We start from the raw sequence: 27303 nt of genomic DNA, 5'->3' as shown, positions 1-27303 counted from the left end.
AGGGGGGGGGGGTACAATTCCGTTTTTGTTGAGGCTTGCACAGTATGTTTCTACTCATTTCCAGGGACACTTCAAGCAATGTTATGATGATATCATTCCAACACACTGAAGGGAACAATGTTATACAGTAACAGCCCAATGGCTTCTCACACTCCTGAATAATATGAGACATAAAGAAATGTAAACTGAGCAATATTTAAATGTAAACAATTTCACATTCATGAGTAGGCAATATTACAGCGGTAGTAGGCCACCAAGAGCTGAGCAGGCCCTGGGTATGTGGTCAAATCCAAGAGGTATGACCACAGCCCCTATGGAAAAAAAATTGCTATGTGCGGTGCCCCTACTAAGGGGGACACTTGTCTTTATCGGTACTACAAAGCCCTCAGGAGCTGGCCCTGGCCATTCCAACAAGCCTGGGTCTGGGTAATCATTACATCTCCTCCCACTCCCCTTACTAGGTGGCCCTGAGAAGGCTCAGCTTATTGGGGTTTTCACTCTGTCCAGCACATGCCTTTTTAGGTGGATCCGTAAAACCAGTAAAACTAGATGCATCCAATTCCGTGGGCCCGGAAGTGGGAATGCCCTTCAACAAGTAAAGGAGCTAAATGAATCCACATTTTTCCATTTTATACATGAGCTCTATTAACTCAGTAGTATCTGAGTTAAGTCATGTTTTATTCTATACCAGTCTCTCCTCACGATGCAGAACAGTCAGATTACAAAAGAATAATGACACTGATCAATAATTTCCAATATGAGAACCGGATCATCAACCTCCTCTTTTACAATATCCTAAGCTTGGTTTATATTCAAATGCGGTATTGTTCTACCCGTCTGCAATCCCTTTATCTCAATTAACTCTTCAACCTTTCCGTTTTTCACATCTTGCCATGAATATTTGTCCTGAATACATTACAGTTTGCTGTAGCTTAATATTTAAAGCCCGAATCTCCTGTTTTTAACTCAGTATTATCTTTGTTGCCTGTGGTGTATATTCCAGCAGTCTTTCAACCACTTTTTGCCCAAATTTAAAATGCTGGTTACATATTCTAAGTACATTAAAACACCAGTAGTTTTTCTGTAAAAATATAGGTCAGTATTATATATTTCATGAAATTATAAATTATTAGGTATACAGTAGTTAGCTTTTTGTTTAATTTTCTAAATGCAAATGTTTTTTTAATTGATTATTCAGATGAGAAGCTGTTTAGAAATTTGGGACTCGGGATGGGATAGAATGGAAAGGACACACGGGCGGTGCTAGGCTGGCTAATTTAGCTGATGGGCTGAATAATCACAGGCTCTGCTAATTTACAGTAGGTGTAAATAGAGAACAATGGGCCTAATTCAGATTTGTACGTAAACCTGATGATTTACGTACAAGTCCTATGGTTGTGGTACTGCAGGTAGGTACTTATCCATCATTTGGTACAACATTTAGAGTATATGGTTTATTCAGATATCAGACTCCAAAGTGTTTTTTAGTACTAGCGCAAAACTCTCAATTTTTTCCCCACTTATCCATCATGCAATACCATCAGGGAGGCGTCTGATTGGCTCCAAATTTATTCTGCTGCAGGGCAATGACTCCAAACATACAGCCCATGTCATTAAAAACTATATTCAGCATACAGAAGAACAATGATTCCAAGAAATGATGATATGGCCCCCACAGAGCCCTGATCTATCTATCTATCTATCTATCTATCTATCTATCTATCTATCTATCTATCTATATATAAATTTGTGTATAGTATATACTTTATACATATGTGCAATAATCTCTAACACTGCAGGGGGTTATTAATCTGTATTAAAAACAGTAGTAATAATAATAATAATAATAATAATAATAATAATAATAATATTAATAACAACAGTGAATTGTTGGTGATGGGCTGGCAGTTGGCCCCCATATAAGCCTTGAGGTGTTGGTGATGGGCTGCCAGTTGGCCCCCATCTAAGCCTTGAGTTGTTGGTGATGGGCTGGCAGTTGGCCCCCATCTAAGCCTTGAGTTTTTGGTAATTGCCTGGCAGTTGGCCCCATATAAGCCTTGAGTTGTTGATGATGGCCTGGCAGTTGGCCCCATATAAGCCTTGAATTGTTGGTGATGGGTTGGCAGTTGGCCCGCATCTAAGCCTTGAATTGTTGGTGATGGGCTGGCAGTTGACCCCCATCTAAGCCTTGAGTTGTTGGTGATGGGCTGGCAGTTGGCCCACCTCTAAGCCTTGAGCTGTTGGTGATGGGCTGGCAGTTGGCCCCCACCTAAGCCTTGAATTGTTGGTGATGGGCTGGCAGTTGGCCCCCACCTAAGCCTTGAATTGTTGGTGATGGGTTGGCAGTTGGCCCCCATCTAAGCCTTGAATTGTTGGCGATGGGCTAGCAGTTGGCCTCCATATAAGCCTTGAGTTGTTGGTGATGGACTAGCAGTTGACCCCCATCTAAGCCTTGAGTTGTTGGTGATGGGCTGGCAGTTGGCCCACCTCTAAGCCTTGAGCTGTTGGTGATGGGCTGGCAGTTGGCCCCCACCTAAGCCTTGAATTGTTGGCGATGGGCTGGCTGTTGGCCTCCATCTACACCTTTTATAGGATTATTTTGGTTTGATGGTGATACTGTGTATATGGTCATCATACATTTTACCTCCTTTCAATAAATAATAAAATAAAGCTGACCCTTTTCCCTGCCCGTTTGTCTCTGTGTCTTTATTGTAGATATATTTTTTCCTCTATTCACCTGGTCTAGAAATGTAGACTGACATCAGCTGATAAGAAGTTTAAGAAAACTGTGACATTTCACACTAGGCTTTTGGATGCATATAACACCAGAAACAACACACACCTGCCACATAATACATGTTAGTCACATACTAACATTAAAATTATTGCAACAAATGAACTTGAATTAGGAAAAAGTATGAGCATTATTAAAACACAAAGACAATATTTAAAAAAATATTTTTATCTTGAACAAAACATTTTTTAACAATTTTTTCTTAGGAAAGTCAATTAAGAATATAAAAGGGGGGATATACTAAACAGTGAAGAAGTGAGCCTGTGAAGAAGTTGCCCATGATAACCAATCAGCTGCTCTGTACAATTTAATAGCATGCAAATTATGACTGTTACTTCAGTGCTGATTGGTTGCCATGGGCAACTTCACTCTTTTCACTGCTTAGTACATCTCCCCCAAAGTCTCTAACCAGTAGGTTTATTTTAAGCATTCACTTCAAAAGTATCTGTCATACAATCTAACTGAGAAGTGCAGATCTATTTTAGGGTCACACAGTATAGTCACTGACAATCACTATGAGATTTTATACTTTATGAAATGACAGTGATTAAAAAAAGAACCTCATCATAGAATGCAATGCAGTTACCTTGTGAGTGCTGCGGGGGAGAACACATTAGCACCACTCCTTGTCCTTCTCTCACCGAGACCGCACTTCGTACACGACCGCTGAAATTACCAAGATCTGAAAGCAAAATAGAATATTAATATTCATCCATACATTAAAGGGCCGTATGCACAAAATATAAATACGTCCATTTATTATTAAAGATCACTGAGTCAAGTGATTAAATATTGAAAATAACTTATAAAAGACTTTTCTGCCGCCTGTTACCTGACAATATTTATTACATTCAATGAAATAATTATCATTATCACGCCTTGCCACCTGCTATAAACCTGCAGCAAGTACATTCATTAATGTATTGATTATTTAGCATGCACCCTATATATTGTTTTCAAATAACTGTTGTTTTTTTTGTAATAAACCTGTAACTGTCAATGTTCCGCAAGTATCAATATCCATTATATCATGATTGTCAAGCAACTTCCTCTAGGTAAGCAGATAACAGTAATAGTCTATTTTTAAAATTATGTTCCTATCATTTCATTGTACTGTAATAGTACATACTGTAGTTACTGAAGGAGTAAACACATCCACAACTGTGCAGTACTAACAGTGTATATATAACTGAGCTAAATAATATACAAATAATAGGCAATTGCAATAACAGAAGTTCATATACAGGTAGATCATAAGGCATCTCACACATTGGGCGGGATGTACTAAAGCAAAACTGCGGTAAAACCCCCGAAAATGGGGGTTTTACCGCATTTTAAATTTTACTAAGACCGTACCGTAGCGTTTTCACCGTCCAGGATATCGCCATCTCTGGATGGCGATACCCTATAGAAGCCCATGGGCTACTTATCGCCGAGCGCCGCAACCCACCGCCACCGCCGCAGACGCCTCCCCCCCTCCCCCCCCCCCCCCGGCTTACCTTCCTCCAGGCTGCCCTGGACCCAGAAGGTAATCTCCTCCTCCCCATAGCAACGCAGCCGGAGGTTCCTCCGGCTGTAGGGGGCAGGAGGAGGCGCCGGGGGCCTGCTGCTGCTTCCCGGCGTCTAACTAGTGTGCGGACCCTTGGGAGTTGACGGAGACCCTCCGCAGACCATCGTGGGGGGCCTCCGTCACCGCATCGCGATATTGATCGCATATGTTAGTACATATGCGATCAACATCGCTGCGGTAACCGGCGAGGGGCGGCGATGTATCTTAATACATCCCGCCCATAGCATCAGCTTATCTGAACTAATCTGTTTGAAGGAACAAATTGGCATACACCTAGTATTCCAAAAGTTTCCAGAAATAAATATGACATTACAGGGACACACTGAGACATTGAGTTGGGCAGGGGCACAGCCAGAACTTTGTTGACCCACACTAACATTTTAAAAGGTGTCCCTCCCCAATATTTATAGAGAGACACCTCTCTCCACAGGGGTTGTTCATTGTATGCTGCATAAGATTGCACCATTTCATTGTATGCACCTTACAGTAATAGTGCCCTAGTTATTTTATGCCCTATAAAAGTGCCCTACATTAGTTCACATTGTACCACACAGGGGGCCTAATTCAGACCTGATAGCTCGCTAGGGTTTTTTTGCACTGCTGCGATCAGATAGTCGCCACCCATAGGGGAGTGTATTTTCACTTTGCAATTGTGCGAACGCATGTGTAGCAGAGCTGCACAAACAGTACTTGTACAGTCTCTGAGTAGCCCAGGACTTACTCAGCCTGTCTGGGACCGAAATTGACGTCAGACTCCCTCCCTGCAAACGCATGGACACGCCTGCGTTTTTCCAACCACTCCAAGAAAATGATCAGTTGATACCAACAAATGGCTCCTTCCTTTCAATCTCCTTGCGATCGCCTGCGCGAATGGATTTTTCACACAAACCCATCGCTGAGCAGCGATCTGCTTTGTACCTGTGCAACGCGCCTGCGCATTGTGATGCATACGCATGCGCAGTTTAGACCTGAGCGCAACGCTGCGAGTGATCAGATCTGAATTACCCCCAGTGTCACCATTGTATTACCCCCTGCTCACAATATGAAACATTGTAATGCTGCCAGTACAGTATATATTATGCCACACAGTACCTCCACTTCTCATTATGCCACACCTGGAGCGGAGACCAACCAGCTCCTACCTGAGGATACTTCCCAATGCAAGACATTTCACCAATGTCTGAGTTTAGGGTAAATTTAAAAATAAATAAAGTGCAGGTTGCCCATAACAACCAATCAAATTCCAGTTATTATTTTCCAGAATGTACCAGATAAATGATAGCCAGAATCTGATTAGCTGCTAAGAAGAAGAAGAAGATAAGGAGAAGGAAGAAGAGGAGGTGGAGGAGGAGGAGGAGAAGAAGAAGAAGAAGTAAGAGATGGGGAAGGTAAATGAAAAGGAGATCTATACAACCTGTAACATCTCATAGAGGGTCTAATTCAGACCTGATTGCAGCAGCAAACTTATCACATGGGCAAAACCATGTGCACTGCAGGTGGGGCAGATGTAACATGTGCAGAGTTAGATTTATGGGGGTTATATTGTTTCTGTACAGAGGAAATACTGGCTGCTTTAATTTTACACTGCAATTTATATATCAGTTTGAACACACCCCACACAAATCTAACTCTCTCTGCACATGTTATATCTGCCCCACCTGCAGTGCACATGGTTTTGCCCATTCGAGAACAACTTTGCTGCTGCGATCAGATCTAAATTAGGTCCAGAGTTTATCTACTAGATCTCGTCAAGTCAGTGCTACAGCATATCTCCCAACATCTTATATTGCAGAGCCCGAAAAGGGGGATTGACATCATCAAAAGAGGGCATGGCTTTGCAGGAATGCACACAGCATCTATTCGCCGCAGAACAGCAAGTGACAGGGAGCCTCCCAACTCTCCCCCCCCCCCACCCCCCCCCTCAACCCTGGGACACTGAGGCCAACAGGTGGTAAAGCGGAACAGTCCCCAGAAAACAGGACTGTCACACACAAATCAGGACAGTTGGGAGGTATGCTCCAGAGAGACAGACCATGACATCAGACACTGTATGCTGTCAAATCAGACCATAGGGAGAGTGAGACGCAGCTACACAAAGCTGCACCTTGTGTTTGTTACGTACAGTACAACGGAAATATACTGGTAACCTCGTTCAGATTATCAACACATTTTCCCTCTCAATAGGTGCTATTGTTTGTGGTATCACCTCTTCATTCTGCACCTCAGGCCTCAGGAGGTATTATTCTATGTCTCGTATTTGGGGTAAATATACTAGAGCCACCATCATGAGACTTTACTACATGGAATCTAGATGTCTAGTTGAGGACAGCTGCTTTCAGGATTTCATAATCATAGTTTCTGTAAATAGATTACCAAGTAGGACAACCCAGACTACATTGATTGTTATGTAGACTACATTGTTATGTATGGTGTTGAAGGACACTTAATATTAGCTCTAGAGAAACTTTTACTTGTTTATGTATGATATTGATAATAATGATGTTGCTGTGAAACTACTCTCACATTCACCTTTGCTGTTGATGTTATTATCCCCTACTCAATTAATAAGCACCATTTCCACTTACATGTTTTGTTTTGGTGCAATAACATTTAGGTGTGAAGGTGGCTGCAAATTAGATTTGAGCCAACGTTCTCAGCCACCTTTTACTTCATAGCAATAAAGAGACTTGTTATTAACAGACAGACAACGTGAGCTCTGCACACACGCTTATAATCCATGGTACAAGAAGAGTTTGATGCCTAAGGTTCAGTGCCACATATTGCATTTTGGTACATTCTAATTACAGTACCAGGGAGAAAATAGATTAGTGGTTCTCTCTATATATATATTGCAGACACCAGTGCCGTAACTACGTGTGTGCCAGGTGTGCCTGGCACACAGCGCAGTTGCCCTGAGGGCGCAATGGCCAGCGGCTTGTAATGAGTCAAATTGACTCATTACAAGCTGCCTGCCTGTTCTGTGCTGTGTGCTGTGTGCGCCGAGCTGAAGGAGAGCAGCTGCGCCAGAGGCAGGGGAGAGGGAGGAGGAGGGAGGGGGACTGGAGCCCGGCGCAGCTGTGAATGCTGGGATGCGCTTCCCTCATCCCAGCATTCACAGCGGCGGCCAGCTAATGCAGAAGGAGAGGGGACTGCTGCAGCGGCGTCTCTACCAATGACATAGCGCTGCTGCGTCTCCAGTCCCCCTCCCTCCTCCTCCATCCCCCCTTCCCGGGATCTGCCAGCACCGAGGAACCTGACTGCCAGCGGGGAGAGATGGTAAATATCTCTCTCTCTCTCTATTCTGTCTGCCACAATGTGTAAAAAGGGGGACTGGCTGCCGTAATGTGTAAAAAGGGGACGCTGTCTGACGCAATGTGTAAAAAGGGGGACGCTGTCTGACATAATGTGTAGAAAGGGGGACTATGATGTAATGTGTAAAAGGGGCTCTACCTGGTGTAGTGGCGCTACTGCAGTGTAATTTGAATAATGGAGACTACTGTGCACCGTAGTATGAATCTGTATTATTTTGTGGACTTGCCTCTTCCCCATGAAGCCAAGCAACCATATATTTTTAACGCGCCCACGCTGCGCACTGCTCCTATCTTGCATGGGGGGGCGCGAATGCCGTTTCTTGCACACAGCACTAAAATGCCTAGTTACGGCACTGGCAGACACACAGCAGTGTTGGTAAGGACGGCAGAGGGTTATCTGATCATAGAGAGGGAACACATGTAAGTTTTGTGTGAACTGATTGGAGGAGTGTTATTTTGGTAGGATATAGGGTATTAGTCAGAATGAAAAGCCTAAACAGGTTAAGTGGATGGTTCAGTCATTTGATAAACTGCCTAAAGGGGCCAGTTATCAGAGAATGCTTGAAGGTTTTGGGGCTAGGTAAAATCTTGTTGGGTGAGGCAGAGTGGGTGGAGTCAGAAAAATGTCCTGTAATTGGAAATACAAGAGGGTAATGAGTGTGGATGTGAGACACAGATCTTGTGGTGAACGGAGGGGTTTTGTTGAGAGATATTTTGGGACAAGTGAAGAAATGGATGTTGGTGCAGTGCTGTTTATGGCTTGGGTTGTTAGGATAAGTACTGTATTTTTATCTCGCTCAGTAAAGTTCATGAAGCCACTGTTAGAACTGCAGTAATATGCCTAGTGCTGTGTCTGGAATAAATTGGATATGATGAAAGAATGGTTAGGGGAAAACAAGTGGTATTCATGTGACCGGCGGTCGGGAGACCGACAGTCACATGACCTCCTCCAGCATCCCGACCCCTCACTATCCCGATGGTCGGCATGCCGACCAACAGGGACTATTTCCACTCGTGGGTGTCCACGACACCCATAGAGTGGGAATAGAACCCAGGGCGACCGTAGGTTGCCACCGAGCCCGCAGCGTGGCGAGCGCAGAGAGCCCGCAAGGGGCTTGCTGCACTCGCCCCTCCCCGCCGGGATCCCGGCGTCGGTATGCTGCCGGGATCCCGGCCTCGGTAAGCTGACCGGCGGTCAGCCATACTACACCTGGGGAAAACCAGTAAGGAATCAATTGCAATACTCAGTGTGGGAGATAATAAGTGCACGAATCAGAGTTTTTGCAGTATCTTTGTAAGAGTTGGGCATATTTTGGATACGTTTCTGAGATGTATGTAACAGGATCTGGATACAGAATGAATTTGGGTAGTATAGTACATTTTCAAGTGAAGGATGACGCCTAGGCAGTGAGCGTGAGAAGTATCATTTAAGTATGTTTTACTGTGAGTGTTGTATGTAACAGTGGGCCTATTCAGATCTGATTGCAGCAGCAAATTTGTACAGAGGGGGTAATTCCAAGTTGATCGCAGCAGGATTTTTGATAGCAACTGGGCAAAACCATGTGCACTGCAGGGGAGGCAGATATAACATGTGCAGAGAGAGATAGATTTGGGTGTGGTGTGTTCAATCTGCAATCTAATTTGCAGTGTAAAAATAAAAGCAGCCAGTATTTACCCTGCACAGAAACAATATAACCCACCCAAATCTAACTCTTTCTGCACATGTTATATCTGCCTCCCCTGCAGTGCACATGGTTTTGCCCAGTTGCTATCAAAAATCCTGCTGCGATCAACTTGGAATTACCCCCAGAGAGAGTTAGATTTGGGTGGGGTGTGTTCAAACTGAAATCTAAATTGCAGTGTAAAAAGAAAGCAGCCAGTATTTACCCTGCACAGAAACAACATAACCCACCCAAATCTAACTCTTTCTGCCACCAACAAACAGCCTCTCCCTGTCAATCCTCTTGCGAAAGCCCGAGCGAATGGATCCTTTGCACAATCCCATCGCTGACCGGCGATCCCGGTTGGGTACGTATGCGCAGTTCGGATCTGAAAACGCACAGCAGCGATCAGATCTGAATTAGGCCCATAAAGTGGAATGCATGGAGAAATAAAAAGTGGAATGCATTAAGAGACATAAAGTGGAGAGAGATAAAGTAACCAATCAGGTTCTAGATTATTTTATAGGCTGTGTTTTGGGAAATGCTAGTTCGGAGCTAATTGTACTTTATCTCTCTCTCCACTTTATCTCTCTACAAGATTTGATAAATAGTGTCAGGGTTACATTATAATATGATAAGTTGCCAAATCATGTTATAACAAGTAAAAGATGCAAAAAAGAGACATGATTATAGACTTCACGTGCTGAGATCCAATCATTTAACATATACTGTAGCAATAAAGATCTACCTAAACCCTATACTTAAAAGGATATAGTTAGTCTTATTCCAGTTATACAAGGCACAGCATAGAATTGTTTCCCTTTACTGCCAATGGGGGTAATTGCAAGTTGATCGCAGTAGGAAATTTTTTAGCAGTTGGGCAAAACCAAGGCCCTCATTCCGAGTTGTTTGCTCGCTAGCCGCTTTTCGCAGCAGTGCACACGCTAAGCCGCCGCCCTCTGGGAGTGTATCTTAGTTTAGCAGAATTGCGAACGAAGTATTCGCAATATTGCGAAAAGATATTTCTTTGCAGTTTCTGAGTAGCTCGAGACTTACTCTTCCAGTGCGATCAGTTCAGTGCTTGTCGTTCCTGGTTTGACGTCACAAACACACCCAGCGTTCGCCCAGACACTCCCCCATTTCTCCAGCCACTCCCGCGTTTTTCCCAGAAACGGCAGCGTTTTTTCACACACTCCCATAAAACGGCTAGTTTCCACCCAGAAACACCCACTTCCTGTCAATCACACTACGATCACCAGAACGAAGAAAAAACCTTGTAATGCCGTGAGTAAAATACCTAACTTTTGAGTAAAATAACTAAGCGCATGCGTTCTGCGAACATTGCGCATGCGCAGTAAGCGACTAATCGCAATATAGAGAAAATCGGCAACGAGCGAACAACTCAGAATGACCACCAATGTGCACTGCAGGGGGGGCAGATATAACATTTGCAGAGAGAGTTAGATTTGGGTGGGTTATTTTGTTTCTGTGCAGGGTAAATACTGGCTGCTTTATTTTTACACTGCAATTTAGATTGCAGATTGAACTCACCCCACCCAAATCTAACTCTCTCTGCAAATGTTATATCTGCCTCCCTGCAGTGCACATGGGCCCTCATTCCGAGTTGATTGCTCGCAAGGTGAATTTAGCAGAGTTGCTCACGCTAAGCCTACGCCTACTGGGAGTGTATCTTAGCTTCTTAAAATTGCGACCGATGTATTCGCAATATTGCGATTACAAACTACTTAGCAGTTTCAGAGTAGCTTCAGACTTACTCGGCATCTGCGATCAGTTCAGTGCTTGTCGTTCCTGGTTTGACGTCATAAACACACCCAGAGTTCGCCCAGACACTCCCCCGTTTCTCCGGCCACTCCTGCGTTTTTTCCGGAAACGGTAGCGTTTTTATCCACACGCCCCTAAAACGCCGTGTTTCCGCCCAGTAACACCCATTTCCTGTCAATCACACTACGATCGCCGGAGCGAAGAAAAAGCCGTGAGTAAAAATACTATCTTCATGGTAAAATTACTTGGCGCAGTCGCAGTGCGATTATTGCGCATGCGTACTAAGCGGAATTTCACTGCGATGCGATGAAAATTACAGAGCGAACGACTCGGAATGAGGGCCATGGTTTTGCCCAACTGCTAAAAAAATTCCTGCTGCGATCAACTTAGAATTACCCCCAATGTGCAGGTGTCTGTTGAGTTCTAACACAACACTGATTGCATCACTTGTGGGGAGAGCAGCTTCAGTGGATTGCGGTCTTTGTCTCACAGGTGCATCATTCTAATCAATGACTAGTAACATTGCATTTTACGCAAATTTTGAAACTGAGGCATAGAGATTTACATCTACTTGGTGCTTACAACAGAAGAGACAAAACACTTCAAGTCACAATAAAAAAAAGCATTCATTAAGTAAGTTTTTATGCATTGCAGCTGGATTACCAACCAACTGCTGTGGAACTACACTTCTCAGCATGCACTGCCACAGTGTTAGCATGCTCTAACAGCAAAACTGTGGCAGGGCATGCTGGGAAGTGTAGTTTTACAGCAGCTCAAGTGTCACTTGTTGCTACCCTTGGACTAAAGTAGCACATCATTCAATTAAGTGAAAGTAAAAATGTATGGACTATTTGGAAAATAAGAATTTACTTACCGATAATTCTATTTCTCGGAGTCCGTAGTGGATGCTGGGGTTCCTGAAAGGACCATGGGGAATAGCGGCTCCGCAGGAGACAGGGCACAAAAAAGTAAAGCTTTACTAGGTCAGGTGGTGTGCACTGGCTCCTCCCCCTATGACCCTCCTCCAGACTCCAGTTAGGTACTGTGCCCGGACGAGCATACACAATAAGGGAGGCATTTTGAATCCCGGGTAAGACTCATACCAGCCACACCAATCACACCGTACAACTTGTGATCTAAACCCAGTTAACAGTATGACAACAGAAAGGGCCTCTTAAAGATGGCTCCTTAACAATAACCCGAATTAGTTAACAATAACTATGTACAAGTATTGCAGATAATCCGCACTTGGGATGGGCGCCCAGCATCCACTACGGACTCCGAGAAATAGAATTATCGGTAAGTAAATTCTTATTTTCTCTATCGTCCTAAGTGGATGCTGGGGTTCCTGAAAGGACCATGGGGATTATACCAAAGCTCCCAAACGGGCGGGAGAGTGCGGATGACTCTGCAGCACCGAATGAGAGAACTCCAGGTCCTCCTTTGCCAGGGTATCAAATTTGTAAAATTTTACAAACGTGTTCTCCCCCGACCACGTAGCTGCTCGGCAGAGTTGTAATGCCGAGACCCCTCGGGCAGCCGCCCAAGATGAGCCCACCTTCCTTGTGGAGTGGGCTTTTACAGTTTTAGGCTGTGGCAGGCCTGCCACAGAATGTGCAAGTTGAATTGTGTTACAAATCCAACGAGCAATCGACTGCTTAGAAGCAGGTGCGCCCAACTTGTTGGGTGCATACAATATAAACAGCGAGTCAGATTTTCTGACTCCAGCCGTCCTTGCAATGTATATTTTTAAGGCTCTGACAACGTCCAACAACTTGGAGTCCTCCAAGTCGCTAGTGGCCGCAGGCACCACAATAGGTTGGTTCAGATGAAATGCTGATACCACTTTAGGGAGAAAATGCGGACGAGTCCGCAGTTCTGCCCTATCCGAATGGAAGATTAGATAAGGACTTTTATAAGATAAAGCCGCCAATTCAGATACTCTCCTGGCAGAGGCCAGGGCTAGTAACATAGTCACTTTCAATGTGAGATATTTCAAATCCACCTTTTTCAATGGTTCAAACCAATGGGATTTGAGGAAATCTAAAACTACATTTAGATCCCACGGTGCCACCGGAGGCACCACAGGAGGCTGTATATGCAGTACTCCCTTGACAAAAGTCTGGACCTCAGGGACAGAGGCCAATTCTTTTTGGAAGAATATTGACAGGGCCGAAATTTGAACCTTAATGGATCCCAATTTGAGACCCATAGATAATCCTGATTGCAGGAAATGTAGGAAACGACCCAGTTGGAATTCCTCCGTCGGAACCCTCCGATCCTCGCACCACGCTACATATTTTCGCCAAATGCGGTGATAATGTTTCACGGTGACTTCCTTCCGTGCCTTAATCAAGGTAGGAATGACTTCTTCTGGAATGCCTTTCCCTTTTAGGATCTGGCGTTCAACCGCCATGCCGTCAAACGCAGCCGCGGTAAGTCTTGAAAAAGACAGGGACCCTGCTGTAGCAGGTCCCTTCTCAGAGGTAGAGGCCACGGTTCGTCCGTGAGCATCTCTTGAAGTTCCGGATACCAAGTCCTTCTCGGCCAATCCGGAACCACTAGTATTGTTCTTACTCTTCTTTGCCGTATGATCTTCAATACCTTTGGTATGAGCGGCAGAGGAGGAAACACATACACTGACTGGTACACCCAAGGAGTTACCAGTGCGTCCACAGCTATTGCCTGTGGATCTCTTGACCTGGCGCAATATTTGTCCAGTTTCTTGTTGAGGCGAGACGCCATCATGTCTACAATTGGTCTTTCCCAACGGTCTATTAACATGTTGAAGACTTCTGGATGTAGACCCCACTCTCCCGGATGAAGATCGTGTCTGCTGAGGAAGTCTGCTTCCCAGTTGTCCACGCCCGGGATGAACACTGCTGACAGTGCTATCACGTGATTCTCCGCCCAGCGAAGAATCTTGGCAGCTTCTGCCATTGCACTCCTGCTTCTTGTGCCGCCCTGCCTGTTTACATGGGCGACCGCCGTGATGTTGTCCGACTGAATCAACACCGGCTTTCCTTGCAGGAGAAGTTCCGCCTGGCTTAGAGCATTGTAGATTGCTCTTAGTTCCAGAATGTTTATGTGAAGAGACTTTTCCAGACTCGTCCATACTCCCTGGAAGTTTCTTCCTTGTGTGACTGCTCCCCAGCCTCTCAGGCTGGCGTCCGTGGTCACCAGGATCCAATCCTGAATGCCGAATCTGCGGCCTTCTAATAGGTGAGCCTTCTGCAACCACCACAGAAGTGACACCCTTGTCTTTGGTGACAGGGTTATTCGCAGGTGCATCTGCAGATGCGACCCTGACCATTTGTCCAACAGATCCCTTTGGAATATTCTTGCATGGAATCTGCCGAATGGAATTGCTTCGTAAGAAGCCACCATTTTTCCCAGGACTCTTGTGCATTGATGTACTGACACTTTTCCTGGTTTTAGGAGGTTCCTGACCAGATCGGATAACTCCTTGGCTTTTTCCTCTGGAAGGAAAACCTTTTTCTGAACCGTGTCCAGAATCATTCCTAGGAACAGCAGACGAGTTGTCGGGATTAAATGGGATTTTGGAATATTCAGAATCCACCCGTGTTGTCTTAGCACCTCTTGAGATAGTGCTAAAGCTGTCTCCAGCTGTTCTCTGGACCTTGCCCTTATTAGGAGATCGTCCAAGTATGGGATAACTAATACGCCTTTTCTTCGAAGAAGAATCATCATCTCGGCCATTACCTTGGTAAAGACCCGAGGCGCCGTGGACAATCCGAACGGCAGCGTCTGAAACTGATAGTGACAGTTTTGAACAATGAACCTGAGGTACCCCTGGTGTGCGGGGTAAATCGGAACGTGTAGATACGCATCCTTGATGTCCAAGGATACCATAAAGTCCCCTTCTTCCAGGTTCGCTATCACTGCTCTGAGTGACTCCATCTTGAACTTGAACTTTTTTATGTAGAGGTTCAAGGACTTCAGATTTAGAATAGGCCTTACCGAGCCATCCGGCTTCGGTACCACAAATAGAGTGGAATAATACCCCTTTCCTTGTTGTAATAGGGGTACTTTGACTATCACCTGCTGAGCGTACAGCTTGTGAATGGCTTCCAACACCCTCTCCCTTTCGGAAGAGACGGTTGGTAAGGCAGACTTCAGGAAACGATGAGGAGGATCCGTCTCTAATTCCAACCTGTACCCCTGAGATATTATCTGCAGGATCCAGGGGTCTACCTGCGAGTGAGCCCACTGCGCGCTGTAATTTTTGAGACGGCCCCCCACTGTCCCCGAGTCCGCTTGAGAGGCCCCAGCGTCATGCTGAGGTTTTTGCAGGAGCCGGGGAGGGCTTCTGTTCCTGGGAAGGAGCTGCCTGTTGGTGTCTCTTCCCTCTTCCTCTGCCTCGTGGCAGGTACGACAAGCCCTTTGCTCTCTTATTTTTGTAGGAGCGAAAAGGCTGCGGTTGAAAGGTCGGTGCCTTTCTCTGTTGGGGAGTGACTTGAGGTAAAAAAGTGGATTTCCCGGCAGTAGCCGTGGCCACCAAGTCTGATAGACCAACTCCAAATAACTCCTCCCCTTTATACGGCAAAACCTCCATGTGACGTTTTGAATCCGCATCGCCTGTCCACTGTCGTGTCCATAAGGCTCTTCTGGCTGAAATGGACATAGCACTCACCCGAGATGCCAGTGTGCAAATATCCCTCTGTGCATCACGCATATAGATAAATGCATCCTTTATTTGTTCTAACGACAGTAAAACATTGTCCCTATCTAGGGTATCAATATTTTCAATCAGGGATTCTGACCAAACTACTCCAGCACTGCACATCCAGGCAGTTGCTATAGCTGGTCGTAGTATAACACCTGCATGTGTGTATATATTCTTTTGAATAACTTCCATCTTTCTATCTGATGGATCCTTAAGTGCGGCCGTCTCAGGAGAGGGTAACGCCACTTGTTTGGATAAGCGTGTGAGCGCCTTGTCCACCTTAGGGGGTGTTTCCCAGCGCGCCCTAACCTCTGGCGGGAAAGGGTATAATGCCAATAACTTTTTTGAAATTATCAACTTTTTATCAGGAGCAACCCACGCTTCATCACACACGTCATTTAATTCTTCTGATTCAGGAAAAACTGTTTGTAGTTTTTTCACACCATACATAATACCCTGTTTTACGGTATCTGTAGTATCAGCTAAATGTAACGTCTCCTTCATTGCCAAAATCATATAACGTGTGGCCCTACTGGAAAATACGTTTGAATTTCTACCGTCGTCACTGGAATCAGTGCCCGTGTCTGGGTCTGTGTCGACCGACTGAGGCAAAGGGCGTTTTACAGCCCCTGACGGTGTTTGAGGCGCCTGGACAGGCATTAATTGATTGTCCGGCCGCCTCATGTCCTCAACTGACTGTTTAAGGGAAGATAAACCATCACGTAATTCCACAAATAAAGGCATCCATTCTGGTGTCGACCCCCTGGGGGGTGACATCTGCATATTTGGCAATTGCTCCGCCTCCACACCAATATCGTCCTCATACATGTCGACACCACGTACCGACACACACCGCAAACTCACAGGGAATGCTCTAATGAAGACAGGACCCACTAGCCCTTTTGGGGAGACAGAGGGAGAGTCTGCCAGCACACACCACAAAGCGCTATATATACAAGGGATATCCTTATATTAAGTGCTCCCTTATAGCTGCTTTAATATATATATATATAGCCATTAATGTGCCCCCCCTCTCTGTTTTACCCTGTTTCTGTAGTGCAGTGCAGGGGAGAGACCTGGGAGCCGTTCTGACCAGCGGAGCTGTGACAGAAAATGGCGCCGTGTGCTGAGGAGATAGGCCCCGCCCCTTTTTCGGCGGGTTCTTCTCCCGCTATTTTTCCAGTCAGGCAGGGGTTAAATATCTCCATATAGCCCCTATGGGCTATATGTGAGGTATTTTTAGCCTTGTATAAGGTTTATATTTGCCTCTCAGAGCGCCCCCCCCCAGCGCTCTGCACCCTCAGTGACTGCCCAGTGAAGTGTGCTGAGAGGAAAATGGCGCACAGCTGCAGTGCTGTGCGCTACCTTATGAAGACTGAGGAGTCTTCAGCCGCCGGTTTCCGGACCTCTTCACGCTTCAGCATCTGCAAGGGGGTCGGCGGCGCGGCTCCGGGACCGGACTCCACGGCTGGGCCTGTGTTCGATCCCTCTGGAGCTAATGGTGTCCAGTAGCCAAGCAGCAAATCCACTCTGCATGCAGGTGAGTTTACTACTTTCCCCCTAAGTCCCACGTTGCAGTGATCCTGTTGCCAGCAGGACTCACTGTAAAGAAAAAAAAACCTAAACTAAACTTTCTCTAAGCAGCTCTTTAGGAGAGCCACCTAGATTGCACCCTTCTCGTTCGGGCACAAAATCTAACTGGAGTCTGGAGGAGGGTCATAGGGGGAGGAGCCAGTGCACACCACCTGACCTAGTAAAGCTTTACTTTTTTGTGCCCTGTCTCCTGCGGAGCCGCTATTCCCCATGGTCCTTTCAGGAACCCCAGCATCCACTTAGGACGATAGAGAAAAGACTATATTTTATTTTTTCAAAATGTCCATTGCCTTCAGGACCATGGAGAAGGTCATCTCGTTGGACCACCAAGATGCTGAGTTTGGCAGGATACATGTAGCGTCCTTTTTATAGTTTGACCCAGGTATATAACTTGGATTAGGACTCGGGCTGATGACAGATCTAACATTAAATGTGGGTACAGATTGAGTAGTTGGACTCCCTTTAGGACTACTCAAGTTTTAGGGTAAAAAAAAATATTCTATTAATGTTGAGGTTAAATCAAGTGACTCTCATGGAAGAGATTATCCTCATTGAAACAAAGGAGTCTTTTGTCCTCAAACCATACCAGCAGAAGCATTTTGTTAGGAAAGACCACCAGATTAAAAGTTGCCATAATTATTAGACTAAGAGTCATTCATCCAGAGAAATTTGGGATCCGGTCTCTAGGTCGACAGTAACTAGGTCGACACTATCTAGGTCGACCACTATTGGTCGACAGTAACTAGGTCGACAGGGTTTCTAGGTCGACAGGGTCTCTAGGTCGACATGTTCTAGGTTGACAGGTCAAAAGGTCAACATGAGTTTTTCACAATTTTTTTCTTTTTTTGAACCTTTTCATCCTTAACAAACCACGTGGACTACAATTGGGAACGGTAACCTGTGCTGAGCGCAGCGGTAGCGGAGTGAAGCACCTTTCCCGAAGCATGGCGAGCGAAGCGAGCCATGCGAGGGGACACGGTGCACTAATTGGGGTTCCCGGTCACTCTACAGAGAAAACAACACATTTTTTTTAAAAAACTCATGCCGACCTTTTGACCTGTCAACCTAGACCATGTCGACCTAGAGACCCTGTCGACCTAGAAACCCTGTCGACCTAGTTACTGTCGACCAATAGTGGTCAACCTAGACACTGTCGACCTAGTTACTATCTACCTTCCATACCACACCCAGAAATTCTGCCTTGAAGCCCCAATGGAAATACTCATTTCAGAGGCTGCTGACCTCCCACAGCTGTCAAGTGGCAAGAGATCCAAGCAACACAGTGCACAAAGCAATCTAGGTAAGAATCGTGTGCCAGTCGGTTTTATTGTCTGGAATTCTAAGAGAGAATTTTCTCTTATATCAGCTTATAAAGAGGATAAATTAGTATTTGGTGCTGTGCACTGCACATTCCACTTGGAGCACAATAAAGTCTCCATCCTACTATGGTCCAAGTGGTTTTGGCCTTTGATGCTTAGAAGCAAGAAGCGTACAGTATTTGCCACTACAATAAAATAGCAGGCCCTTGCTTGCCTCCTATATCATGTAAACTAGTTCCGCATGCTGTTCGATCCAGAATAAGAGTTCTCATAAAAATGTATATTCTTGACGCAATTTTCACAAAAAGTAAGTAACACTTTATTAATGGTAAATAATACAGGTAGGATCTCAAAGATCAGCGTGATTTCAAAGCTAGAACTCCAGCAACAGGTGTACAGATCTAGATGTTAGCTCAACATAACAGTCCGGATCAGCTATAGAACAATGTTGTATACCTCCAGTAGTTAGAGCGCCTGGTCACTCAGACCTTATTCTCTCAAAGTCCCTCCCCCAACATGTTTCGATATGAATATTTTTATCCAGACATCTATTCATTATCCCTTCATTTCTACAAAAGTTGGTGGAAATGTAAATATTCACTTACTTTTGTAGAAATTAAGCATCGGTTCCATTCATTATAAAGGTAACGCAGCAGATAACACAGATATCTTCTGCTTACTATTCAGTCGTGATCTGGCCCGCTGTCCTCATGCTATTGTATGGTGCACTGAATTCATTAAGTTCCAAAAATACTACATTTTCAGAGCTTGACAGAGGGAACATGTGACATCTTCAGATGGCATTTGTTGCCGAACCCTTGATCCTTCCTATGAAAAGATGCCTGTTTGTCTCCTCCCGCCAGACACCAGACACCTTGTGTGCATGTGTGAACCCCAGTTCACACACGTGCACTAGCAAAGCTTCACTAGTACAAAAGTAGCAGATGGTGACCGCTAGGAAAGCTGATCTTTGGATCAGCTGTCTCTGCACTGGAGCAATGTTGAATTGCTCTGGTGTTTTAAGGGCCCTACACATTGAACGATCCACCGCCGAGCTGCCCGACGGTGGATACAGCCGATGGGCGACCCGGCAGCGGGGGGGGGGGCAGTGACGGGGGGAGTGAAGATTCTTCACTCCCCCCATCACCCGGCTCCATAGAAGTGCAGGCAAATATGGACGAGATCGTCCATATTGGCCTGCATGCACAGGCGACGGGGCACCAGCGATGAACGAGCGCGGGTCCGCGCATCGTTCATCGCTGGTGCCTCCACACTCAAAGATATGAACGGTATCTCGTTCATTAATGAACAAGATCGTTCATATCTGTCAGCATTATCGCCCAATGTGTAGGGCCTATTAGAACCACCGCTGCCACTGTACTTGCAGCAAGTTGGATATTAAAGTAGCACTGCCAAGCGGCAGTACTCGGCTGTGTTTAATGAATAGAGCCAGTAGTATTGAATGGGCGGTCTTCTGTATGCCGGCGATCGGGCTCCCGGCGCTCAGTATACCGGCGCCGGGAGCCCGACAGCCGGCATACCGACACTTATTTTCCCTCGTGGGGGTCCACGACCCCCATAGAGGGAGAATAAAATAGTGTGGCGCGCGCAGCGCGCCACCGTGCCCGTAGCGTGGCGAGCGCAGCGAGCCCGCAAGGGGCTCATTTGCGCTTGCCACGCTGTCGGTAAGCCGGCGGTCGGGCTCCCGGCGCCGGGATGCTGGTCGCCGGGAGCCCGACCGCCGGCCAGCCGTAGTGAACCCGTATTGAATATATAGTTAAATCCAGAGTTCACGAGAATAAGGGGACATCAGAACTGAACTTTTTTGCATTTGTACATTTTAAACCACTTGGCACCTACTTAAAGAGCCGCTGCCAGAGAGGTAAAGCTGTTATTAGTTTTCCAGCTATGAATATTGGGTTGGGACCCAGCAGCCTCGCTGATGGACCTGGCATGGAAGTGGAAGCATGGCAGTCCCTCCAAATTGTGCCACAAACCAAGTGATTTACAGTTAAGCCGTGCCCGTTGCTTTGCTTTTTACTGTCATGGCAACGGCTGTAGATATTAATCAAAAGCTTTTTCATTTCAACTTGATTTATAACTAAAACTAACGCTGTTATTGTTCAAGATTTGTCCATTGTTTTAATAGAAAGGTTTTTCTTTTTTTATGAAGTTCTTCTAAGCTGTATTTTTATATCAGTTATCTGTGTCATTTTGTACAATGATAACATTCGTGTAATGAGATTAAACAGCATAATCTGCCGAGCGTGTTCTAGGAATCTTATCAATACCATAGAGCTCCAAGGCTATTATGTGATGATAAGGAAATGAATTAAGATACTTCTTAGATGTGGAGAAAAAAGGTGCATTAGATATTGTTAGGGGTTAACCTATTCAAAAAAAAAAAAGTAAAAAAAGAAAAATAAGCTTTCAGTTTTTTTATACTGTTCACACAGATGTTTGATTTATAAAATGCCCTAACTTAAAGTCTGGTGAGATTTGATTAATCAAATGACAAGTTTCAAGATAAAAGTTATATGCACGATAACTCTTTTGAAGGCAAAGCAACATTCTAAACCAGGGGTGGGCAATTATTTCAGCTGAGGGGCCACTTGACACTTTCCTGTCAGTATTCGAGGGCCGCACACAAAATAGCAGCTCCCCTCCATGCGCCAAAAATATAGGGACGTGGCCAAAAAATCATACAGATTCATATTAGGCTGCACAATAGTCTCCATTATTTAAATTACGCCACACAGTAGCGCCACTTACACACATTACACCAGGTAGAGCCCCTTTTACACATATTATACCAGGTAGAGCCCCTGTCACACATTATGCCAGGTAGAGACCCATTTTACACATTACTCCAGGTAGAGCCCCTATCACACATTACGGCAGGTAGAGCCCCCTTTTACATTACAGCAGGTAGAGCTCCTTTTTACACATTACGAAAGGTAGAGACCCCTTTTACACATTACGGCAGGTAGAGCTCCCTTTTACACACTGTAGTGGTGGGGGGGTTGGGTTAGGCTGCGGGGAGGGGAGGTTAGGGTTGGGCACCGCCCTCGGAGGGCTAGGGTTAGGCTACGGTGGGAAGGGGCCTAGGTTTAGGCAGCCATAGGGGGTGGTTAGGGTTAGGCACTAAGGGAGGAGCTTACGGTTAGGTTGCGGGGAGGAGGGGTTGGGGAGAACCCTGTCAGTTTCGAGATATCAGGATCCCAGCGTCGGTATTTTGACCGACGGGATCCCAAGCGGCGGTGAATCATACTGATCCAACACATACACAGAGCTACATATACATAGTTACACAGACACATATGCAGAGTTACAGACATACAGTATACACAGAGTTACACAGACACATATACAGAGCTACAGACACACACATACAGAGCTACAATCACATATAGAGTTACACAGAGACATATACAGACACATACACAAAGTTACAGGCACATTATCATATACAGTTGCACAGACATAATATAATTTATGGTCCCTCATACCTTAAATTAAAGACTGTCAATGCTTTGCATGATAAAGTGCAGGAGCATCAGGGCTGTGCTCCGTGCTGGGTAGCCCCGCCCCCTGCAGGGACACTACTTCCTCCTTCTTCCTTCTGATAATCAGGGATGGCCCATTGAAGGAGGGGGGCCCAGGACACATGCCCCGAAAGACCCCTGCTACTGAGAGCCCTCCATTCTCCGCACGGCAAAGCAAGCACTGCAGTCCTTCCCCCTGTCTCAGAGGCGGAGCTTGTCCTGGCTGGCTGGGAGGGTGAAGGAAAGTAGCAGGGGGAGGAGGAGCTATGCTGACAGGGAGCAGGGGGGAAAGATCACACAGTGCCGGCTGCGGCTAATAGAGCCGCGCTGTCACAGGCATCATCTCGCAGCCGCTGCCGGTGATCTGGGCTGGAAGCTGGCCGGGACAATGACAAGCGGCCCTGTCGGGCCGCTTGTCATTGCACGCAGGTGGGAGGCAGCGGGCCGGGCAGGATCGGTTCGCGGGCCGCATCCGGCCCGCGGGCCGCATTTTGCCCACCCCTATTCTAAACTATAGAAGTGATATGTTATATTATTATCACACTTGTAGACCAAATTTAAAAGAATGTAATATAATTCAAAGAGTATAATACTGTATGAATGCTAAGCAATGCACAACTACACACAACAATAACAACAAATACATGCATACAAATATGCAAATCTTTATTGAACTTTGCAAAAGAAAACAATAGCAATTGGCAGACAACAATATAAAAAATTAAAAACAATAAAAAGTAAATAGTAATTTCACAATGAATGGGCAGATATATATATATTAGACACAGGTTACAACAGACATTTAAATGTTCGTAGAGCCTAGGGGGTAAATTTACTAAAGTTCGATGTTAATAGATTTTAAATTGATCTAAAGTGAACTAAATCAATGTTGTGTTTTAGGGGCTAAATCGCACATTTTCAAACATTTAAAAGTGAATATAAAAACTTGTCTGTTAATAAATATGCATTTCAGTCCCTGAAACTAGAGCCGTAGCTAGACTTTTTGGTGCCCTGTGCCAGAAAGAGAATTGACTCCCCCTCCCTTTTTTTCCCAATAGGGACATAAGGCGCAAACCTTGTGGGGAAGGGGCTGACAAAATTGACCCCAGAGAAAGTCCATGCTATGATGCCCCTTCCCACATTTTATATATATATGCGCGGGCATAGGGTTATTCAGATGATCAGAAGAATCAGCAACCGCTGCTGCGTGTGTGCACGCAGTTGCAGGGATCTGCGAGGCCGCCGGTGGGCATCTCAGTACATTTGCAGGCAGCTGTGGCATGTCAAAGTCAAAAATATTACATAGAGAGAACATACAAACTACACACACATAAGTCGCTATACTTGCAAATACGCGCAGCGAGCACAGCAATATATGGTAACACACGCATTTACACGGACATGTCACAGAGATGGATTCGACACTTATTTCATACAGTACATAATTATAATAATATCAAGCGCCAGCCATCATGATGATTTAAAATTATCTATTGAATTAATGTCATGTATGTGTATTATTTGAACGAAACCAGATACACCGGTCATGTTTACTATTAAAACAACCAGCTTAATGTGTAGATTAATTTGATACTTGTTATTAAGTTGTAGGACATTGCAGCGGATAATTATGATTACATGTATAAAAGCTAAAATCACTCTTATTAGAACAATAGATATTCTTAGAGGTGGAGGACAGGAAACACGGGCCAGCCCTTTGGATGTCTTCAAGGCTGAACCTGACCAGCATATACAAAGAGAATAGTGACTCATCGTGAACCCCTCCCCCAGAAACTAGATAACATATTGATTACACTGGAGCTCACTTGCTTTTTGGTCTCAGAGGATGATGGAGGAGTTGCTGGCAGTTCGGTTCCTGTATTTATTTACAGAGAGAGGGAGACATAAGCTGCAATGGAGGGAATGGTAATTGTATCGCCGGCATGTAACTGTATTTAACTGGATGTATGTAACTTTATGTATTAACTGCTTACTGTATGAGTTGTAACTATAGGTATACTGTACTTTGTAATATATATTGAATCCATATCCTTTTTAATAACAAATATATACATCAATGAGATTTGGAACTCAGATAATGTGTGGGTGTATTGTATATGGTAATAAGATGTGCCTGGCGTTTGCAATATATATTAGAGCGGGCATTTTAAATATTTGTGAGAAATCAATTTGGCATTCTTAGATGGGGCCTCTCACGGGATATCACGTTCTTAATGATGCACTGTACATTACAAACGCAGCTGTAATTGACCGGCTCCAATGGACGCATTGAGAAGCTGATGAAAATAACATCTACGTTAATGTATTGTTGTGGTATTAGTAAGACGCTGATATGAAATTCAAGGGACAAGGCGTTTCTCATAATATTTAAGATGCTAAAATGTATTTTTATTGTTGCAAAACAAGGTTCAAATAAGTCATATTGTGTTTGATTCAGATTGGATTGTTTATCTGTTTAAGTAGGTTTAAAAGTATGTTTAAAAGTTGCTGCATAGCTTTGATATAGTTTTTATTTTTAACTCAGGCCTAAAATAACTTCAGGTGCTTGCATGGTGTGTGATTTCTTTGTGACAAAGGAAGCCGCATGGTCTGTCCTCCATTTTGGACTAACCACATGGCCTGTCCACCATTTTGTGTAACCCTCATGGATGTGAAAGGGGGAGGAGCAGCGGCCATTTTGGGAAGGTCATTTTTCTAATAGGTTGATTTTCAGTCTGCTCAAGAATAATCAGATTTCCTTGGTCACATGAAACACGATTTACGAGTTACCAATGCATTTATTTAACCCATGCCATAGTCAATTACAAATAGTTTCAATGGGGCCTAGTGAAAGTTAATAATGAGATGAATACTTGATGTAAGAAGTACACACAGATATAAAAAAAAGTTTTTTTCTCTTTTACCTCTAGGATTCAGTTAACTCTGCTTGCTAGTTTAGGATAGCCATTGAAATGCAAATAAACCTGTGTAACTGCTTTTTCTTAGCAGTGAACAACCACTTTTACAGGCAGCCAAAAGCACACAGCTTTGATATGCAAATTAGAAGCACTAAATGGGTAAATGAGTTTCATAGGAGACCAGTGAATGATACATATATACAATATTATTATAATTATGTGTGTGTTTATATCAATGTATGTTCTGCAGGATAGCTATCCAATCTGAATCATATCATTTAAATTATTATTACTAGATTAATTTAGACCTGGGGGAAACCGGAGATATTTTGTTGCTATATAGTTAAAACTAAAATAAGTATTTAAGGAAGTAAGAGTAAAATCACAAAACGCAGTTCTGGCCCAGTCGTAATAGGGTTTATACAGAAAGAATGTGTGTTGTGTTAAGTGAGCAATTATAGTTGGTATGGCTCACATTTATAGAAATTGTATGATTTGTGCTGTTGCGGACGTACGGTTTTGTACACGCCACGTAAGAGACACGCACGGTCGAGTGTTTATGCAAAATTTGCTTAAGAGTGTGGTCGCTAAGTACAAATTACACAATAGTTCGTTTAGTATAAAGGTGGGACAGTAGTCACGCTACAATAGCACCAAACTACCCGGTTTCTAAAAAAAAAAAAATTTAGTATAAAAACAAAATTTAGTATATATATATATATTTTTTTAAATTGCCTCTGGGGGTAAAGCTGCCAACTTGAATGAATCCAAATTTTCTGTACAGAAAAACCAAAGTGTATTTGAGTGAGCGAACGTAGGAGCGAGTGGAAATTTGAACCCCGCAATTCGGGATCCCGTCGTGTGGTACATAAAGTGAGTGGAGACTTGGTGGCGTGAGAAGGCTGACTCACGTTAGTATAAGGTTTAAAACGCAAATCGTGAGGTGATTTGTAGCGGGGCGTGATAGTGCATATTATTGCGAAGTATTGAAATAAAAAGGTTTTTTTGGTATTACGCTCCGGACTGAGGGTCCCAGTTTGTAAAAAGACCCGTGATCGTACGGCAGATAGGTAACAAGTACCTATACGCTTTTCGATTGGACCGCGCATTTGTGGATGCGATATATAATGCACAACTGAATACCCCTTTACGTGCTTTGCGTAAAATCGCGGTACCATTAGCATTGTATAGAGCATACGCAATTGTGATTTGTGTATAAGTGTATAGGGAGTTTTCGCTGGTCTCTCTCAGGAAAATCTCCAGTGGTGTATATTCACTGGAATAGGTAAGTCACTCCTAAACACTTCCAGTGAATAGAAATCAGATAGGGACCTCACTGGGTACGCGGTGGTCATTATTGGAGTGAGTCGTGGTACCCGGCAGAGAAGGAGTGGGTAAAAGCGCTTTAAGAACTTTCACCGTCTATTCGTATTGTGCATTGGGGATTGCGAAATAGGAAAAAGTCCGCGATGGGATCCAATTGCACAAGCGGTGGACGTTTAACCAGGGTTCAGGTTGAGGTGCCGTGGCCCAAGGGGTCAGCGAGGTTTGTTATGTGTGGAAAATATGGATCACACACGGAAGACTTTTTGTCTGAATGGGTACGTATGACTGCCAAAGATAGGGAACCATTCCCTAGGGTTGGGAAGCTTTGAACCAGAGGTATTGCAGAACTTAAGGATAAGAATATGTCTGATAAAATCCCGAAAACAAAGGGTCAGACATACAAATTGTTTAAACCTGTGACAGCAAGAGGGTTTGGTGAGTTTGATCCTAAGGTATTGCAGGTGGTATGTTTAACCAAAGTCATATAAGACAAGAATGGAAATATAAGAACTGTTTGAACTTGTAGCAACAATAAATAAGTAGAAAAAAAAGAGAGAATGCAACTACACCACCTTATGTAGATGTGGAAGCAGTTACAGCCAGCATACAAACTATAGAAAATAATAAAAAATATGAAAAATATGACTGTAACCTATATATGTACTAATGAATGTTGAAGTTTTATTTAGGAGGTGAAGGTGACCTGATTGTTTTCAACCATTTCTCATGTACCCAGAGGAGTATCAAACAGGTAAAAGAAGAGCAGTAGCCTGTGGGGGAAGTGGCTGAGACCAGTG

At 44.4% G+C, this 27303-nt stretch overlaps 1 protein-coding gene across 2 annotated transcripts in view; it reads right to left on the bottom strand.

The window, feature by feature from the left end:
• The window catches only part of CNTN5 (contactin 5), a 2165994-nt gene that overhangs the window by 707810 nt on the left and 1430881 nt on the right, over window positions 1-27303 (bottom strand). For both annotated transcript variants that reach the window (XM_063951497.1, XM_063951498.1), the window contains one exon: window positions 3381-3476. In XM_063951497.1, the coding sequence (XP_063807567.1) occupies window positions 3381-3476 (96 nt within the window). The remainder of the gene's footprint in view (window positions 1-3380; window positions 3477-27303) is intronic.

Source organism: Pseudophryne corroboree, chromosome 2 (assembly GCF_028390025.1).
Source record: "Pseudophryne corroboree isolate aPseCor3 chromosome 2, aPseCor3.hap2, whole genome shotgun sequence".
Lineage (NCBI taxonomy): Eukaryota > Metazoa > Chordata > Amphibia > Anura > Myobatrachidae > Pseudophryne > Pseudophryne corroboree.
Note: the sequence above shows the minus strand (reverse complement) of the source record. Positions and strands in the feature narration are given on the sequence as shown.